Below are 20,402 nucleotides of genomic sequence, written 5' to 3'. Positions count from 1 at the left end.
GAGCCTGGAAGTCTTGCCAAGATAAGCTTCTGGATGTCACCATTCCCCTCCAGCTCTTCAGACCCTATTGACCCAGTGATCCTCTCTGGTTGGGCTCAGAGCGCATTCTGTCTACTGGGCAATGCAAGCTGTGCTATTTCTACTGAACGTCGAAAGGGCATCCTCTTTAAGATTGACTCGAAGCTAACTGAATTGGCAAACACTGAGTCTTGTACTGCCGCTCAAGGCTTACTCTTTGGGGATCCATTCATGAAGGCAATGTCTAAGTTTGTCGGTACCTTTACCGCTTTGGACAAAGCCCAGGCCTCCATCAAGAGGGTCTTTGCATCAAAAATGTTCTCCAGGGCCGGTCGAGGTCGCTCGTCCAGCTGCTATTCCTTCGATAGAAGACCTCAATACCAGAGGGAGCAACACAATGCCTGGCAAGAGCACACCAATACCTTCTTTCCGTCAAGAGGACGAGGCAGAGGGCACTTCTGGAGGAGAGCCGCCAAGAACACAGCCCAGCATCAACCTACAGGTCAGTCTACACATACAAGCGCCAGCGCCACGTACACCCATTGGGGGGAGGCTAGCGCTCTTTACAAATGCTTGGGGTGTCTTATCAGGGGACGCTTGGGTCAGGGACGCAGCGTGTGGCCTGCGCCTAGAGTTTTTCGCGCAGCCCTTTCAGGTCAGTCGCCCCTCCCCTGTAGTGATGTCCGAAATAGATCGGAGTGCACTAGACGGCGAGATTCACAGCCTATATCAAAAGCAAGCGATCCGCCCCTGCTAGAGTCTGCGTGGTTTCATCAGCCCAATTTTTCTAGTGCGCAGGAAGGAGAAGACAAGGCCTGTAATAAATCTGAGAGCACTCAACGATTTTATAATCTACCGTCATTTCAAGATGGAAAGCATTCACATGCTTGAGGACATCTTGAGACTAAACGATTGGATCATGCGCCTGGACCTAAAGGATGCCTATCTCGCAGTGCCCATTCATCAGGCACATGTGAGTTACCTATGGTTCTCTTGGGGGCTCCATGACTAGGAATTCACAAGTCTACCCTTTGGGCTCTCTTCAGCACCCTGGGCGTTTACCAAGCTGTTGAGACCAGTGGTGGATCATCTTGGAGAACAGGGCGTCCGACTGATGGTGTACCTGGACAACATTATTCTTACAGCTCAATGTCAGGAGCTAGTACAAGAACAAGCCAAGCTGGCCATAGATTTACTGCACAGTCTCAGCTTTCTCATCAATTGTGAGAAGTCAATTCTTTGTCCTTCCAGGAACCTAGAATTTCTGGGATTCGTAGTGGACACCCAAAATGCACAACTTCGTCTCCCAGCTTCCAAGATACATTACACCAAGCGGGAGATTTGCAGGCTTCTACAGAGGGACTTAATCTCTCTGGGCGAGCTAGCGAGGGTGATAGGACTTCTATCCTCGTCTATCCAAGCAATATTTCCCGGTCCCCTTCATTACCGAGAACTGCAAAGACTGAAGGGTCAACACCTAAGGCGCAGCCTCTCTTACTCTCAATGCCTGACACTGTCCCCCCGGCGAGAACAGAACTCAGTTGATAGCTCACGCACATGGAGGCCTGCACATGGAGGCCTGGAACGACAGAGCCATCTTCGTTTCCACCCCGAATATCATCATCAAATCAGACGCCAGTCGTTCCGTTTGGGGAGCGAGATGTGGCTCAGTAGCCACGGGAGGCACTTGGTCCCCACAGGAGTTGGAGATGCATAAAAAATGGCTGGAGCTTTTTGCAGGCTCATTCGCAGTTCGCTCCTTTGCCAGGAACAAAGTGAGCTGCTGTATCTTGCTGAAAATGGACAACATATCTGCAGTAAAATACATCAATCTGGGTGGTACCAAATCACGTCCACTAGCAGAACTAGCCAAAGACTTTTGGCATTTCTGCCTGGATCACCGGATTTCCGTCACAGCGGAATATAAAGGTATACTGGCCTGCGTATAAATGCAGGACACAGATTGTATGAAAAAGGTGTTCATAATCCAGAATAGACAGACAAATCAGATTAGGTGCCTCACAGAATGCAAACTTGCTCAAGCATGGATACAGGAGCCCAATTGGAAGCAAGGAGAAGGCTACACATACCATAGCATGGTTAGTGGATGCAGATTAGAAGCTTGTAGGAAGGTGTCTTTAGCTAGACAGACTATAGTTTTCAATAGTGTTGGCATTAGAGAGCAAAGGAACAAGTGCCTGTGGAGTGCACCATCTCAATGCTCACTGTTATAGAGGAAGCAACATACTATCTCAAGCCCGGAGGCAAGCATTATGCTTAAACTTTCTTTAATACTGCTCCTCACAGCCATACAAAACTTGATCTTTTTTTTTTTAAACAAACAGGATAAACGTTGAAGGGACTACAAATCCCCACAAGTTCCTTGATTTGTGTAGTCTTGTACTCTTCAACCTCCACCTATCAGTACTCGGGACTCCCTATGACCCACATCCTGCCTGGGTCCCTTCCCCTTTCTTTGTGCTGCACTCTCACAGATAAGTGGGGATTGGGAGATCTCTGTTGTTTTGTTGACATCATTGTGGTATTTTACATATTGTAGACCTATATCCCTATTGCCTTGCTACTTGAGCATGCACAGCGCAATTGAATAGGTGTAATAATCTTAATGCGAGTGCAGCACGTCATGTGCAACACTTTGCTTAACATAGTGAGTAGATAGAGGGCTCACGGGGAGTCTGGACCGGAGTGAACGCGGCCACGATAGGCAGCCTGTCCAGCTCGTGTAGGAGTGCCCCTTTGAGTTTCTTCAAAACGTGGGATGCAAAAGCGATCTGCAACAGGCGTTGGGACCTCGGAGCCGTCATGGTCCGACACACACTACGGCAGTGATGCGGCAAGTGTAATTTACAGCCCCCAAGCCATTTCAATTGCAAACGAATTCCGGGTTCCTCGAGCATTTCATTGTTACGCGGCCGCATTGCATTCAGGTCTCATAACGGCACGATCCCTGCTGCATCTAGCATTCTACACAAGACAATTGGGTTTTCAGGTACTCTGTGAGTGGAGGGAAATATCACAGTGCTTTTGAGACCTCAGTGGCCACGGAGAGTTACTGAACTTAGAAAGACAGCTGATGACCCTCAGAGCAGCCTGCTGCGTTCAAGCAAAAGGTGGCACTACTTATATTATCTAGCGCAGTACACTGTCCCTGGAACCCCCTAAAAGTAGGCTTTTACCACCAGCTACCAAAGTCAAGCACCTTGTTCTAGTGACCTGAGTCCATGGCATCTATGAGCACTTCCCTGGAGTGGAGTGAGGAAGAATGGATTGAGGACACCCCGGAAGAAGATGGGGATCTGTCCCTAAGCTTTAAGAAGGTCTTAGGGGACTCTTTAGTAGTAGCAGGTTCTCAAGGGGTGAAACCTCTTAAAGAACGCCTTGGAGTTTTAGAGTCCATGCTAGCCACCAAGAGTGCTGGTGAGGAGGGAGTGTTCAGGAAAAGAAGGGCGGATAGCCTAGGATAGGGTACATCAGCCAGTCACCCATACACTGGTGTTGAACAAGTGGGGAGTAAAAAGGCTTGGAAAAGGCCCTCCTCTTCTATCCCGGAAGCCATAAAGAAGGGGATATCAGTGAGCCTTGTGAGGTAGTCGATGCCTTCAGTCAATTGAAGCATGCATTCTTGCAGAAGTCGACAGTGCCCTGCCCCGTACCCCAGGGGAGGTTAACACAGGGGATGATGACGACAGCGGATACTCGCCTGATGAGGAGGATGAAGAGGTGTTTGTAGAGGCCCCTAAGAAGCACCCAGCTAAAGGTCCTCGATAGTAGAGGAGGACAGCACAGTCGACATGTTCGACCTGGAGGCTATCAGACATCCAAAATCTATGGAATGGGTGCCTTCGCCCAAGGTGTCTATGCGCATGGCACAAGATATCAGAGAGCCATTAGTCAGTTTTCACATGAGACCAGAGTGCCCTAGGCCGGACTTGCCCAGCAAGGTTACAGACACTCCGCAGCTTGACCTCAAAATGGTGTCCTTCGTCACGACATTGTCCAAACATTAGAAAAAGGGGTAGATTGTGCCTGGAAGGGCTGCCAGGTCAAAGTTTTGGATATGGCAGGTCAAGATACGGAAATGGCCAAAGATACAGGAGAGCCCATAGACACACTGACCCTGGGGAACTGGGCGTAATACGCAGTTTTCCTTCTTAGGAACACCAACTACGCCCTTTGTTTGGAGAGGCGAAGGAGCCTGTTGCTGAAAATAGATGGCAAGCTCAGCGACTTGGCCACTTACGAAGCAGACAAAGGAGCAAAAGGCCTGTTATTTGGAGATGCCTTTTCAAAGGAAAAGTCACAATTCGTTGGGACCTATACAACTTTGGAAAAGGCGCTGGACGTCAATAAGAAACATTCCCAGGGCGAGTTTTTGCAGGGACCGGTCGACAGAGAGGCCAATCGACCGGTCGCTTCAGTATGCAAATGAGGCCTCAGGGTGCACAGTCCCAATACTGGGAACGGAGACAGCATGACGCCTTCTCCCCGACAAGGATCCAGCACTCCGGAAGGCGCAGAGGGAGAAACACCTACAGACAACAGAGTGCCATAGGTGGTAAGTGCGCAGAGTGCTATCCTCCCATAGTAGGCGGCATGACAGTATTGTTTTTGAGCAAATGACGAGAATTATTGAGCAATGCCTTGGTATTACAAGCAGTTGCAGGGTTGCGTCTGGAATTCGTAGGCATGCCTGCACAGAGAAAGTAAACCCAGCCAATCCATATGGCACAAGAGGAGATGACGTTATTTCATGCAGAGTTGCGCAGCCTAGCGAGCAAAGGGGCGAAAGAGCGCGGCACGCAGGAATAATCAGGGTTCTACAGCAACATGTTCCTGGTTCACAGTAAAGCGAAAGTGAGACCTATGATCAATTTGAAAGAGCTAAATGGATGGCTGGTTTACAGGCATTTCAAGATGGAGGGGATTAATCTACTCTAAGATGTCTTCCGACAAGGAGACTGGCTAGCAAGGCTAGATCTCAAGGATGCCTACCTTACTGTACCGATAGCGGCAGAGCATCGTAAGTTCCTCAGTTTCAGTTGGAACGTGGAGAGTTGGCAGTTCAGGTGTCTCTTGTTCGGATTGGCTTCAGCACTGTGGGCGTTTACAAAGATAATGAAGCCAGTAGCTGCAGCCATCAGTGAGAGGGGAATCCTAATCATCATATATCTGGATGATATTCTCATCCTAGCACAAGACGGTGCCGTACTCCAAGAGCAGGTGTGCTGGGTTTGCACACTGATCACCTCCCTCCACTGTTTCTGGTAAACATGGAGAAGTCCGAGCTAAAACCCAAGCAGAGGATGGAGTTCTTGGGTTTTGTGATAGACACCAAAAAAGCTACCCTCGAGCTGCCTGCGCAAATGCTAAAAAGCCATAAAAAAAGAGCTGTAGACGATGATCAAGGAGAAGAATATTTTACTTTGCAATCAAGCCAGAGTGGTCGGTCTTCTGACAGCGTTGATTCTGGCAATATTCCCCTGTCTACTGCATTACAGTGCCTTACAGATGCTAAAGATCAGACACCTACAAGGTGTAGTGTAGGGTATCACCAGATAGTTCCACTAGACAAGGATGGGAGGTCAGAACTAGCTTGGTGGTTACAGAATATAGAAGTGTGGAACGCCGGACTATTTTTGGGGACTTTACAGAACTAGTGATAGAATCAGATGGAAGCGGGGCCAGCTGGGGTATCAGATGCGGATGTGTACAGACAGGGGACAAGGTGTCAGAGGAGGAGCTACAACTACAAATAAATTGTCCAGAGTTATTAGCGGCTCCTTCTCAGTTTGCACCTTTGCCAAGGACCAAGTTGATTGTTGTGTCCTGCCGAAGATGGACAACATCTCTGCGGTCCGGTACATAAACCGGATGGGAGGTACGAAGTCCAAGATACTGGCCAAGCTGGCAAAGGATTGTTGGCATAACTGCCTGGAGCGGAACATAGTGTTGACAGCAGGTATCGGCCAGGAAAGCAGAACGTGGTGGTGCATTGGAACTCATGCTATCTTGTGGACTCCAGCGACTGGAAGTTGAATCCAGCAGTCTTTGGTCAACTGCGAGAGATGTGGGGCCCTTTCGATATCGATCTCTTTGTGTCCAGTTTGAACGCTCAAACTCCCAGGTACTTCTGTTAGAGGATGGATCCGGGAGCTCTGGGAACGGATGCCTTTCTTCACAGTTGGTCTGGAGCAGTCCATTACGCCTTCCCTCCGTTCATCATGCTGACGAGGTTGTTGGCGAAGGTTTGGAGGGAAGTGCAGAGGTGGTTGTAGTTGTCCCATTGTTCAAGTCCCAGGTGTGGTTTCCATTATTGGTGGAACTTTCATGAGATTTTCCTCCGATGATTTTGTTCAGGCAAGACCTTCTGCAGAACCGGACTGGTCAGATGCACCCGCTAATCGACAAGGGGAGCTTACAGCTGCTGGCGTGCAGGGTTTCAGGAAACAATGGGAGCCGTCAGGAATTTCACAGCTCGCTGCTGAGTTCATCAGGGACTCATGGGCACCTTCCACCCTTCGGAGCTATGGCGCCAGACGGGACAAATGGAAGAATTGGTGCAGCCAACAAGGTGCTCATCCATTTTCTTCACCTGTGCAGGTCTTCAATTTTTTAGCTGATCATTTGTGAGACGGGCGAGCCTTCAAAACGCTCAGAGTTTAAAAGTCGCAATATCAGCCGTATAGGACAAGGTGGATGGCAAGCCTATTGGAGAACACCCAGCAGTGATTCGACTTCTTCGGGGTGTGAAGTTAGATAAACCTCCCACACCTAAATACTCGTTTTATGGGACGTTGGGGGACTTTTTTGCATATTTATTAGTTGGCTGGACAATACTCGGCTGTCTATGCCTAGACTATCAGGGAAGCTAGCAATGTGGCCATTTGGTAGCCTGTAGGAGTGTCTGATGTTCTGCAGCTAGACAGAAAAATGTTCTACCCAGAGGGCGTAGCATTCATTATAGCTAAGCGTACTAAAGTGATCTCCTACCCTTATTTCCCTGATAACCCAAAGTTATGTGTAGCGCAATGTATCAAAGATTACAAGATAGCAACTGCTGGTGGTAGGCCGCGTGGGGTGTCCCAGTTGCTCATAGCATGTAGGAAACCCTATCACGCAGTGGCCTCTGCTACAATAGCCAGGTGGGTCAGAGAGTTCATGCAGTGGGCTGGCATAGATGTAAGCGTATTTCGCACGCATTCAGCTAGAGGCGCTATGGCATCCAGAGCATTTACGGCTGGAGTATCTTTGCAAGACATTATTGAAGTCAGCTGACTGGTCTTCTGATTCTCCATTTAAAATCTTTTATTTTAAGCCAGTGTCTGAAATTGCTGCAACAGTAATAAATAGCTTTGAACAGGCATAATGCTCACCCCTCCTGTCTTGACATAGAATGAAGATTACCCAGGCTTACAGCTCCGGGTAGTCTTGATCCTATTAAATACACAGGCAAGCAATATTCCGGCCCAGGATACGCTGGAGGGATGCAATGCTGAGTACTGATAGGTGGAGGTTGGAGAGCACAAGACTACAAAAAGCAAGGGATCTGTGGGGATTCCTAGTCCCTTAAACGTTTATCTTGTTCGTATTAAACAAAAGAAAATAATAAGATAAAGTTTAAAGTTTTGAAAGGCTGTGAGGGGCAGGATTAAAGTAATTTTCAGCATAATGCTCGCCTTTGTGTCTTTAATAGAATCCAGACTCTCCGGAGCTGTAAGACTGGGTAATCTTCATTATAGCCATTGAAACCATGCGTGAGGCTTTTTTGAAGATGGTATGATCTGCAATTGAGAGCAAAACTACTCTGGAGGGTGACCATTTTTAAAGGTTTAGGGAGTAGGCATTTTCAAAGGTTAAGTAATACAAGATTAAATTAGAAGCCCAGGATCAAATATTGGTTATGCAGTAAAGCTGGGATTTGTGCTGAATCTGCAATATGTGCACTTTACCACTTTCATTTCCAGTTCTTACCATGAACTTAACACATTCCATTTTTTATAGAACTGACTTTGAAAGTACACAAATCACATAATGTGGCGTGACAATTTTTAAAAACAAAATGTTATAAAAGCATGTCATCCTGAATGGGAATGATTCTAGCGTCATTGTCTCCATCATCAAGGGAAGTGTATACGTTCCAGCATACTAACTGATGTGACCTTAAAATATTTCATCTCGGTTTTCTTTTTTATGCATTTCAAAGCTTTAAATATACCCAAAAGACAGGCTTGTGAAATTGTTATTTATAAACATGCAGAAAAACCTTTCAATTGTACAAAAAAGCAAACCGTTTATTGTGTCAAATGAGCAGGCCTAGAACTTCTAAAACTCCTTTCACTCAAATGGCCTGCATAAAAAGAAAGAACAAGTAATGGGCTAAAAAATGCCTCCAAGATGTGAGAAGTCTAATCTTTTCACAGACGACGGCACAGTAATGTTGGTGATATTAGATTATTTGTCCAGGATCACTGTATCAGCTGCTGGAAAAGTTAGCATACAAGCATGAACGCTTTAGTTCCACAATTTGAATATGGATACCTAATCCCTCTCTGATGAACACTTTATGCCCATCATTAGAGGTGGCTGCCTAGGTTTTACAACCCACCATCTGAACAAACCAATTTCTAGACCTTCACCATACTGATAGATTTGTTTATGTAGGAGCTGCTGTCTGGTGCAAGCCCATTGCTGATAATAGCACCTGCTGTGCTACAAAACAAAGTACATATACATGCAAGTTTTTCAACTTCAGACATTGGAAAGGTTGGGTCGACGTTACTGGAATTTGGAATTGTAATCTTGCATATGAACACGGATCTCTGCAATGAGTGCTCAACATACTGAGTTATCTTCTGAAGCATTGCAGCACTCAAATATATCTATGCATTTCAACATTGAATATAGCAATGTAATTTCCACAGAAAAGTGAGAATGCTACAGGAGTTTTCATAGTGAACGCACAAACAATGTATACCACAGTAAACACAGAAAGCATTGCAGGATGAACTCAACAACAGACAGGCAATAGGTTTAGAGCTTAGCAGCTTGCCGTAAAATATCCTGACATGCACTATTTAAGTTTAGTAAATAATGAGAAATTACTTCTTTAGATCAGGCAGCCTTGTAGGGCCCCCTCCTAGGTAGGGCCCCAGGACAAGTGCCCTTTTTGCCATCCCATAAAGACGTGTCTGCTCTCACTCTAGCATGCAAATCCTATTGCCAACCCCACACTAGAATCCAACCATCAACCAGCATCTCTCCACCCAATCACACACCAGCACCACACTGGTCAACCTCGTTTCAGAGCCCCCACCACACATCATCCCAGAGTCCCCAGCAGCCATCATCACTGCATCGCCTCACTGCAGGACTCCCAACAGTCAGAGCCTCAGCCCAGCTCACCCACCACCCAACGTCCCCCAATAAACCATCCTCAACCAGGTGACCCATCGCACATCACCATGGTACCTCACCCCAGCACACCACTTCATATGACCCCAGTATGAAATCACAGCCGCCACCATCCAACATCATGACTGCACCTCATGCAGGCCTTCACCAGCCAACATCATCCCAGTAAGACATTCCACAATCTAACATCGCTGCACCTCACCCCACAACCCAAGCACACCCTCACCTAAGCACTCCCACCAGCAGTCCTCCCCACCTTGTCCAAATAACCTCACGCCAGCACATGACTCCAGTGTCCCCATGGCCAAAGCTCGCTAACACCCAGCCCTCCCTCACCCGAGCACACCCCACCCTACTTGACCCTGTACCGCCATAGCTCACTCAGGCACGGCCACCAGAGTCCACCACTGCACCAGCAAACCCTAGCTCACCCTTCCTTAGCTCCGCAACCTACCTTACTCCAGCAGTCCCAGCACACCACCAACATCATAACTCACCCAAGCAGCCCACTTCCTGCATCCTTCTAGATCTCCCCAGCACCACTCCACTACCCAGCTCTCAACGGTTCTATATGATCACTGCTCTGCCGAACATGTTGACTAAGAAAATGTCGACCTCCATTATAGAGAGCTGCAGTGATCGCATAGATCACTTGTTCCCTGCATCCCCTTACCTACTTAATGGAAGAGGGAGACACCCATGCAACCCCTGAACCAATTATAGCTAACGAGGAGCGGGGGACACCTCAGCAACGCTGCTTCCCTTGTTCTCTATAATTGGAGTCAGTATTTTTGTCCCTGCCGAATGCACACTAAACACCTATTCGGCAATATTTTGTCAGTATTTTGGGCCGATACCCTCTCAGCCACCCTAGTTCTTAACAGCACACCCGCCCAGCCTCCCACGCTCACCCCAGAGTGACACACCCAACCCACTAGCTTTGCAAAGCACCGTCCACTCTAATTTAACCCTGCTCAGTAGCTGTCAAATGCAGGTTAGCACAAGAAGGCAGCAAATGGAAAGATGGTTAAGAGTTGGCGTGTATGATGGCATTGGTTGCCAAAAGTCTGCCCAATACCCGTCTAATGCCTATAACTGAGCCAAAACTGTGAGCTTTGCAGAGGCTTGTTTTAGTTGATTTACAGATACAAAATTAATATTATGAAAGCATTCCAAAATCCCACCCATACGTGGAGGTGTTTAGTGCTTGTACACTTAATGGTCATAGGATAAGATGGAGAACTAGTATCACAAGTAAGTAGCTTTTTTCTGGGACTGCCTCAATATTTCCAGCTTTCTTTTTTCACTTCTCATGAAGTTGTTTAGCAATCTGCAATTCTCTGCAGTTAGCTCTTACTGAAAGCCTGACTCCAACCTCCACATCTAAGCACCCTTTTCCTGACACCAGTTGCCTACGTCTCTATCTGGTCATTCAATTTCTCTATGTGCTATCTTGTTGAATTCACTCTTCACACGCAGTCGTTGTCAGTCTCTCGGAGTGCCTGCTCTGAAGTCCCAATTGCGATCTATCTTTCTCTGTATTATTTCTTTGAATGCACCTGAGTTTCCTTTGTGTTCACCCATGACATAAATATACATATGTTTGTGTGTTATATATTGGACCATTCTGTTCAGCATTTAAGTGCCCAGTGGCTTTTCAGTTGTAGTTCCGCAATACAAATTCTCACACCCTTTTTCCGGCTTCCCATGCAGCCATTGACTCTTCTTTCTCTGCACTGTTTGTTTCTTGAAACTCATTGCCTTATTGCTGTCAACTGTTTCTTTTTCCTTTAGCTGCTGTCCTGAAATATGAAAACAATGTCATGAACATCAGGCAGTTCAACTGCTCTCCACATCCTTACTGGCTCCCCAATTTCATGGATGTCTTCACGTGGTCTTTGCCTTTTGTAGGGGAGAAAGGTAAAATGAGACACAGCCAGGGATACAAGGCTGAAGTTTCAGTGATAAAAGTTGAATCCTGCAGGTGCTCCTGGATTCTAAGTTTTGTGTGGGTGGGTGCTGTTTGTGTTAATCATTCGTATTCCTGTGTTTTTGGCTTACATTCTATTTGTGTTTTTAAATGTCTGCTCATGGGTCTGAGTTTGCATGTGTTTTCTCTGTAAATCCTGTTGCTTTGCTGATATTTGTTTATAGATGGTTATATTTGTGGATGTTCTCTTACATAACTAATGCACACATTCATTCCCAATTCATTGCCCTTAAACATTCTCTTTTCTCCCGTACTAATTGTGTTACTGTATGTGTATATAGGCTTGGGGAATTTGCTCCACACCTGGCGCTTTCTGTCAGCGTTACAATCTTGCATATTACCCCTGGAAACTGGACCAATGGGATCATTTCATCCGACTAGCGACTTCAGGCTGGGACAGTAAAATCTGGTGGAACCTGGCAGACCAACCAGCTAGGATATTCAGATCCCAAAGGTCATACCACTCGAACATTTAAACGATAATAGCCATCACAAACTTGGACCCAAAACTTGGCGTGATAAACAACCTCTCAAACTAGGACAAAATGGAGATGGGACGCGTTCGCGTCATTCGCTCCAACATGTGCAACATACCTGCGTAAAATGCTTACTCAAGGAAACTTGGAAATCTGATTCAATGCGGTCCGTCTCCCTGACACTTTGTCCCTACATTTGTACAATCTCCAGCTGGCAACCATTATGTAACAGAACCCAAAATCAGTGCAAACACTAAATCTCCATAGATAACAATAAATGGTCCACTACTTTTAGCAGAATTGCAGACTGGAACTTTACTGCGTCAGCCTATCTTCAAACTCTGATAAAAGGATTCCTCAAGAGTGCTGAACCACTCTCTCTTCCACGACTAATTGTTGCATCTTTCAACCTACCAGCCCCCTTACACCAAACACGTATGCAAGCTTTATTCCTGATAGCACCAACTCCTCAACATTAACTTTGGATAAGCCGCTCAGAACTCACTGCACAGCCTGCCACTTATTTAGCCCTATCCCTCCCCAACACCCTCTGGACAAATGCCTTTCATATAATAGATGTTGGGTTTCTCCCACTAGTTAAAACATATATCCAGGTGCCACTGCCATAGAACTATACTGGCACTCAGGACTTTGATACTTTCGGCCTGCGCTCACCAACACCACAGGATTCACACCGGTCTCTCGCTCTATCCAACCAACCACCTCCTGTTGCTTTGTTGCATAATCATCTGGCACAAGACCACCAGAAATGGGTGAGGTGTGCTATACGAGTTCACTTTACACTATATTGCATATATACTTTCACTGAATTACTCATCTCAAATGGTACTATGTTTGTATACTCTTACAGCTCCATCCCTTCTCTGCAACAATAACCCATCCATTTCATAAGCATTGGTGGTTTAGTGGTAGAAACTTTTGCGCTGAATCATGGCCCTAATTTGATGCCAAACCAGTGCTTTTAAAAAATATATTAATATTGAGCCAGACACTTTTTGAATAAGAAGCTGTGATTTTATTATTGGCGGAAATGATTGCTGCGAAATTTCAAGAAATTGCGTTTTTGTATTAGTATTGTTATGGGACCATAACTGCCGCTGTACTCGATGCCCACTTGATAACTTCATTTCATAGATTATATATTTTTTTGAATGTATGCAGATTACAGTTGTTACTGAATGGGAGGCTACCTGATGTATTGATGAGGTTTTACAGATTTAGTTGGAATTTTGTTAATAGGAACTTAAGTGACACTGTGTGTTCCGAGTACATAAATGTGACTATATAAGTGACGGAGTAACCAAAAGGACATGTGCCATCAGCTACTCTTATCTAAAAAGTATACTGATTTGCACGGACTACCAGAAGGAGATGTGGTGCTGCTGGGTGTGTGTTCTGCCACGGAATAAAAGTAGGCACATCCTGGGAAAATGATAGTGTAGAAATGGCCCTCTCAAGTTTTCAAGGGCAATACTCAACCCAGGTTTTAAGCATATCTGTTAGACTGGTTCCTGTCAGCTTCTGTGTTCAATTTACTGACGATGGGGGTGTGGGGAGAGTAATATAAAACAGTGCCTAATATAAAAGGGCTACATGCCTTACTTGACAACTCTTCATTCAACACCTTCCTTCCGGGCGAATTTCAAAAAGGTCACCCCAGAGCAGATCCTTCCTCCTTGAAGAAACCGGCCTCTGCGCTGCAAATTCATGAGGTTTGCGACAGAAACCCAGTGCTACCAGTTCTAGGTTCTCATGTTTGGCCTCAGCTCTACGCCAAGGCTTTTTACCTAGTTGATGCTGACCATCACATCCCATCCCATATGAGAAAGGGGGTCAGAATTCCTATTTACCTCCTCCCACACTGATTGGCTCATTCGAGTTCCTACCCCAGCCGTGGTGGATATCCTCTTCTCAGACAATCCTATACCTGATGGTCATTATATTGATATTGATATTTTATTTCTATTGTGCTCGTACACAAGTGTTTCGGAGTGCGACAAGTCAAGGGAGGGGAACAGGGGAGAACAAAACAGCAATCTTACTAGGCCCAGTGACATTGAGAACGTGCAAGTGCATGGGAGAGGGGGAGGGGAAAAGTGCATGGAAGTGGAAAGTGCAGAGCAAAGGAGAAACAGATGCATAATAATAGTGCATTACATTCATCTGCGACACTCGTCCGGGGAGGATTCTTTTCCAGCAATGTACAGAATTCATGCTCTTCTGCAAACAGCTTCCACTATAATACAGACCACACCAGTGACCGTGCACACCATCCAGGGAATGGTGGAGCCGATGTCATTCTGCATTCTGGTTGTGAGACATGTGTGATGAATCAAGGGAGTAAGTTCCTTCTCCCCAAGACTCAGCCACCCTCTTTGGGACCAGGGAGGTGAACCCAAAACATAGCTTTGAAGAACTTGATTTGTGTATAAGTGCTTTATAAATAAAAAAATAAATAAATAGTGCCCCCCTTAGGGTATAGTGCAAGCAGAATTCCTTCAAGGTGAGAGGCTTGGTTTCTGACCTGTATATGGTGCCACCTTTTGGAGAATGCGCGGATCAACCAGATTGTTCTTTCCATCCCATGGAGGAACTGAAGACCAGCCGGATACCTGAAGAAGAGGAGAACATCCGCCAAGGATCAGGAAGCACCGACGTGCTGAGATGCGCATGGGTGTAGTCCCATTCAAGATACACGTCGAGGTGAGAGGAGCAGACTGGAGCACGGACGAAGGCAGAGTTCCCAATCACTACAGACCGCTGAGGCAGGGAGCACCGCTACCACCGAAGGAGGAAACCAGCGTTTGGAAGTACTGATGCCATGCCTTACCACACATGTAAACCAAGAGAGGCTGCAGCCCGCGAGGGGCGTCCCGATGAACCTTGGGGGCGAGTGATGCCCATAGCCCATGATGGGCCCAACGAAAAACCAGAGGCGAGAGAATCTTACAGCCCGCACGGGTTGAACCGAGAGGTTACTAAGGCTGAAGAAGCCTTTAGCCTACGAGGGGCAAACCAAGGAACCGTGGTGGAGAGAGATGCTGTACAGCCTGCAAGGGGGGATAGAGAAATCACCAAGGCTGAAGGAGCATATAGCCCGCAAGGGGCTAAGAGAAATCCCCAAGACTGAGGAAGCCTAAAGCCCATGAGGGGTGACTCAAGAAACCACAAGGGCTGAAGTAGCCTATAGCAGAAGAGAGACCAAATGAGGAACTGCAGAGGCAAAAGATGCTTGTAGACTGCGAAGGGCAAACTGAGAAACTACAAGGGTCAGAGAAGCCTATAGCCCACAAGGGGCGAACCAAGAAACCACAGGAGCTAGAGAAGCTCATACCCCGCAAGGGACAAGTGAGGAACCGCCAAACCTAAAGAAGCCCATAGTCCGAGAAGGACCAACCGAGAAGCTTACAGCCCAGGACGGGCTAAAACAAAAGGAAGAATAAACAGGGCTGGAGAAGCACGCTGCCTACCTGAGGCTGAAAAACCAGAGTGCACTTTCCCTGGAGATGAGCTAAGACTTGGGTACTGAGCAAAGAACTGGTTTGTGACAGTTTTCGTCTGAAAAACAATTTCCTTTTCTTTTGAACTTTCAGAGGCTTTCTGCTGTTCTTGACGGAATCACAGATACAAACTTTCAGAGACTTTATGCACTAGTGGATGGGTGTCAGAAACCAGCCTCCATTAAGTTCCCTGAGTGGAGTAACCTGAACTAAGCAGCGGCTGAGGATTCTTTTCTATCTACTTTCTTATATAGGATAATGATAGGTAAGCTTAGATTTTGGACAGAAGACTGCACTTGTTTTGGGACTTGTCCGACGAGCACCGGTCTATTGTTTTGTAGCATAGGGAATCTACTTTAGTAATAGGGAAGGTTATTCTTGACCTTTACCAATAAAGTGTTCAATAAATCATCTCCTTGTGTCTGTCTCCTATTTCTGACTTACCACACATGCCAAACTACAACTGAGAAGGACTCCTCTATACTTCTTATCGAGCTGGAGTCAAGACACATGCTATCGTTCTGACTTAATTTCGATTCTGAGTTTGGTGGACTAGGACTTCTGTTGTTGGTGGAATGGGTCTGTTTTTTAAAGAGGAAATGCCATTCTCAGATTCAGACCTGTCAGTAGTGATCTCAATAGAATCCTCCCTGCGGGATAGGGAACCATCCTGGACTACCTGCAGGTTCACAACATGTGAACCCCAAGGACCAAAATTTGCACTTCAATTTACTGTAGCTCAAAGCAATCTTTCTTTCAATGCTTTTCTTGCATACATTCACGGCTCAAAGGTTCGAATATATATGGTAACACCACAGCTGCGTTTTATTTAAATAAGAAGGGATGGGCAAGATCTCCCCAACTGGGAGAGCTACCTGTCCAGCTGTGGCACTGGGCAACACAGAACATTTGGCTTATCGCAAGCTTAATGTAAGGACATTTGCACGAAGCAGACTTGATCAGGTTCCCCATGAATGGGTGCTGGGAAAAAACATAGTGACCATTCTTTGCATTCTCTGGGGTGAGGATAGGTGTGACCTTACACGCTGACCTTGCCCCACAGCACCAACCCCCACATCCATTTTTTCTGCACAACTGGAACGGACGTCTTGACCACAGCAGCTTCATTTTCAGTTGCTGTGCACTTCCTCTTCATCGCGTTGAGCGCTATTTTTCCCTGATCCTTTAATCCACTGCCTTGGGCGTTCCCAGTCCCCACGCTCATCTCATGAGTGGTACGCTGAGCAAGAAAGATAAATCCTTGGTACATATTCCAATGACTACTAGAACGTGCCCAAAAAAGGCAATTAAGCACACCTGGCAGTCACTTCAAAGATTAATTTATTAACAATAAAAAGCACCTCAAGTTCATCAAACTGTAAACAATTGGCTGTAAATACAACCTACACATGTACACAACTAACACTACGTATCAGTGTAAACATCTGTCTGTATCATCGAAAAAAAGAAATACCCTAGCACTCTCACCTTCACTAACACAAAACTTTCATACACTTGTATTCATCAACACACATTTTCAGTATGTCTACACAAACAACATATTAGACCGGATAGTTCTGTGCATTTGAAAACAATATACAAAACAATTTTATCCAGTGTTCTGAACCATTAGACAATTTTAGGCATGGTGTTCAGATCCTACTGGTAACACAGTATTTCTTGTGACAAAATCACAGATCAATGAGTTGAGAATGTGATCTGTCGAATCAAGTTTCGGCTTGTAGTTGGTCTCTCAAAAGAAAATGGGACCAGCCATCATCAGGACGATGGAGAGAGTCAATAGGGTGCATGTCACACATCAAATTCATAGCTTCAATGCTTTGTTCAATTCTCCGTAGGGGGCCAAGCGTATGAAAATGAATTGCACCCCTGGGTGCAAGGCTACCAACCAACTGTTTAGATGGTTGGTGCCAAAGAGCCGGACTGTGGCTCAAAAACTGGTGGCAGTGTCACTGGATTACTTTGCCCGAGCACTGTGAGGCGACGTCCAGAATTACTAGATGTTCGAGGGACGCGCACGGATGTCCGGATCAGTGGTACGCCAGGCTCAGCTTCCCCGTACGCCCCGATACAATCTTGCCAAGAACAAGGTCACAAAATGGCGGCAAGGCGAGAGCTGGCTCTGCCATCTTCTGTCGAGTCACCCCCTTCAGAGAGGGCTGCAGAGGTAGTGAGGCATTCAGTGGGCAGACCTGCAGCTCCAGCGACAAGCAAGCCACTGGTAATGACTTAGTGGTCAGGTGATGACACCCCCTGGTGCTCCACCTACCCCACACCGTCGAACATCATGAGGTATGCTGCAGCAGCCGACCAGGCAGACCGCGTGCACACCTATCACATTGACCTATACGCCGAGGGCGTCGGGAGCACATCCTTTAGTGCAGGCTTCACTGGTTTGCAGAGACAGGTTCTTCGAATGCTTCATGGTTCACCCCAAATGTCAGGAATTCTCCAGGGGCTCACTAAGGAAGTCCTGCCACAAGAGGTTCAGCAACCTCTGGGGGTACCTTAAGCTCCTTTTCTGCTCCCGTTAACCATACCATAGCAGCCAGTGTTTCCACCTCCTCCTCCACCTCCCTCTCTGCCACCAGCAGTTCCACAGGCTCCAGAGCCCCTGCCATTAACAGAGGCAAACAGTGGGAATAAGAGTCTTGCACATGGGTACGAGTCCCATGACCAGTTGGCCCCAAGTTCGGCAGTCGGAGGGCAAGACGCGAATGATGATGAGCAGGAGTCTGACTTTCCCTATTCAGCCAGTGTCTTTCATTTTCATAAAATATTGCAGGGCTTGGCAGAGTTCTTAGGGTGCCCATGCACCCTCAGAAGCACCCTGAAGCGGGAGTGTTGGCAGAGGTCTTGGCATTGCATACTTCTTCCAGGACATGCTTCTCCTTTCAGAAAAATGTCTTGGAGGTGGCCAAGACGTTGTGGGCCAAACGGTTAGCAAAAAACTTGATGCTCGGTATAGGCAACTGAGCAGTGAAGGGCTGCTGCTTGCCTCCCATCCTCAGCCAAATTCCACAGTGGTGGCAGCAGCATCATCCCTCTATTCTAATCCGGCTGCATCCTCTTCCGGGCAGTCTGCTTCATCGACGGCAGTGCTACCTAAGGAGGACAAAGTATCGGCAGGCGAATGCAGGTGCGCTGTTGGCAGCAGCAAATCAATGTTTGCGGCGGGAGATAGGTGATTTTACATATGATCTTCCAGTAGAAAGGCAGGCAGCATTTAAACCCGACCTATATGAAGCCAAGATTGGTGGTGCAAGACCTGATAGAATCACTGCTTGCACACATCGACACTGCCAGTAGGGGTATGTGTATCGGCGTGTACCTAAGGTCAGCCTGGATGCATGCCAAACGATTTTACCTCAGCTGTGCAGGATAGGATCTTGGACCTGCCTTTCGAGGGTAATGACCTTGTTCATTCCTCGAAGATGAGGAGTTAACCAAAAAGAAAACCAGCACACAGACTGGAAAGTCCTTGGCGGTGCTAACTAAAACAGCTTCTAATAGCTTCTAAGGGCTTCTCACGATCCCAGTGCAGGCAAGAGAGCCACTCTCGCTCTTTTGGAGACTTCCAGGATAGACAGACTAGACAGCCAGCCTGTTCCCCGAGCACGCACAGGTGCAAGCAGCAGAGATCTAACCCCAAGGGATTCTATTTGCCCCCCTCCTCATCAGCCTCCAACCCAAAGAAACAGTGACGTTACTGTCCGGATTTACGTGTGTCCTGTTGGAGGCAGAATAGCATTACACAAGGAGCAATGGTGTTATCATTTTTCAGATCGCTGGATGCTTCATCTCCCTGCAATCCCTCCCGTGCTCCCATTCATCCTGCTCTTACAGATAGGGTCTCCAGTCCCAGCAGTGGAGAGAGTGGCAGTAGCAGAGTCTGGCCAGGGATTCTACTTCAGAATGTGCGTTATCCAGAAAAAAGAACCAGGCAGGCCTGAGAGTAGTGTTGGACCCATCTTCCTCAACCTTTTCCTTCCATTACAAAAGTTCAAAATGGTAACCCAAGCCCAGATTGCAGAGTGTCTCTGTACACAAGAGTGTTTATGTGCCCTGGACCTGAAGGACGTGTACATACGTATACTGATTTAGCATCCCTTTCAGAGATTTTCCGGTTCTCCATTATGGGCAAGTATTTTCAATAAAGGGTTCTCCCCTTTGGTTTACATTTAGTGCCCAGAGTCTTCACGAAGATCATGAATTCAATTTGCGAATTTGAGGTGCAGGGGTCAGCATTTCTAACCCTACCTTGGCGATTGACTTGTCAGGACTGATTTGCTGCTAGAGGCGTCTCGGACACTTCAAGTGCTTATGGACATGCTGCACGGTCTGGGTTTTTCAATCAATGCGAAGAAATCTGAGTTTACTCCCACGCCAAGTCTCACTTTCATAAGGTTCCAATGGGGCACAGTGAGAGTGCCAAGGTGTTTTCCACCCCGGAGAGGAGGAAAGATATCTGTGCGAAAGTCAGACCTTTCTTGAAGAATGAGAGTACCACTGTATGGTGCTAGCAGCACCTGTCGGGTCTACAAGCAACATGCATATTGTCGTTTCCCCTTGCGAGACTCAAGATGAGGAGGATTCAGTTGCATCTCGCATCATGTTGGGATCAGGCTCGCAGTCAGCCAGGATCTCGATCCCTCCGAGTCTTCGGGAGGATTTGCAGTGGTGAGGAGAGGAGGCAAACCTGATGGCAGGAGCCTCTTTCCATCCTCCTTCCTACTCGATTAAGATAACCAGACTCATCCCTAGACGGCTGGGTAACGACAATCGGGGCACTCTCAGCTCATGGGGTGAGGTCTGGCAAGGAGAAGGGAGGCACATAAACTACCTCGAGTTGAAAGCAATCTTTCTGGCTCTGAAGTCATTTGCTCAGAGTGTAAGAGGCTGCGTAGGTCATGATACTCAGACAGCATGGCATTGATGTTCTAC

At 46.9% G+C, this 20,402-nt stretch overlaps 1 protein-coding gene across 2 annotated transcripts in view; it reads left to right on the top strand.

Annotated features, from left to right (window-relative positions):
- Positions 1-20,402, top strand: part of PPP3CC (protein phosphatase 3 catalytic subunit gamma) — a 1,509,833-nt gene that overhangs the window by 760,932 nt on the left and 728,499 nt on the right. For both annotated transcript variants that reach the window (XM_069617714.1, XM_069617713.1), the window contains exon 9: positions 11,245-11,370. In XM_069617714.1, coding sequence (XP_069473815.1) covers positions 11,245-11,370 — 126 coding nt within the window. The remainder of the gene's footprint in view (positions 1-11,244; positions 11,371-20,402) is intronic.

This window comes from Ambystoma mexicanum, chromosome 10, assembly GCF_040938575.1.
Source record: "Ambystoma mexicanum isolate Mex_15411 chromosome 10, UKY_AmexF1_1, whole genome shotgun sequence".
Lineage (NCBI taxonomy): Eukaryota > Metazoa > Chordata > Amphibia > Caudata > Ambystomatidae > Ambystoma > Ambystoma mexicanum.
This window is presented reverse-complemented; position numbering and strand designations above follow the sequence as displayed.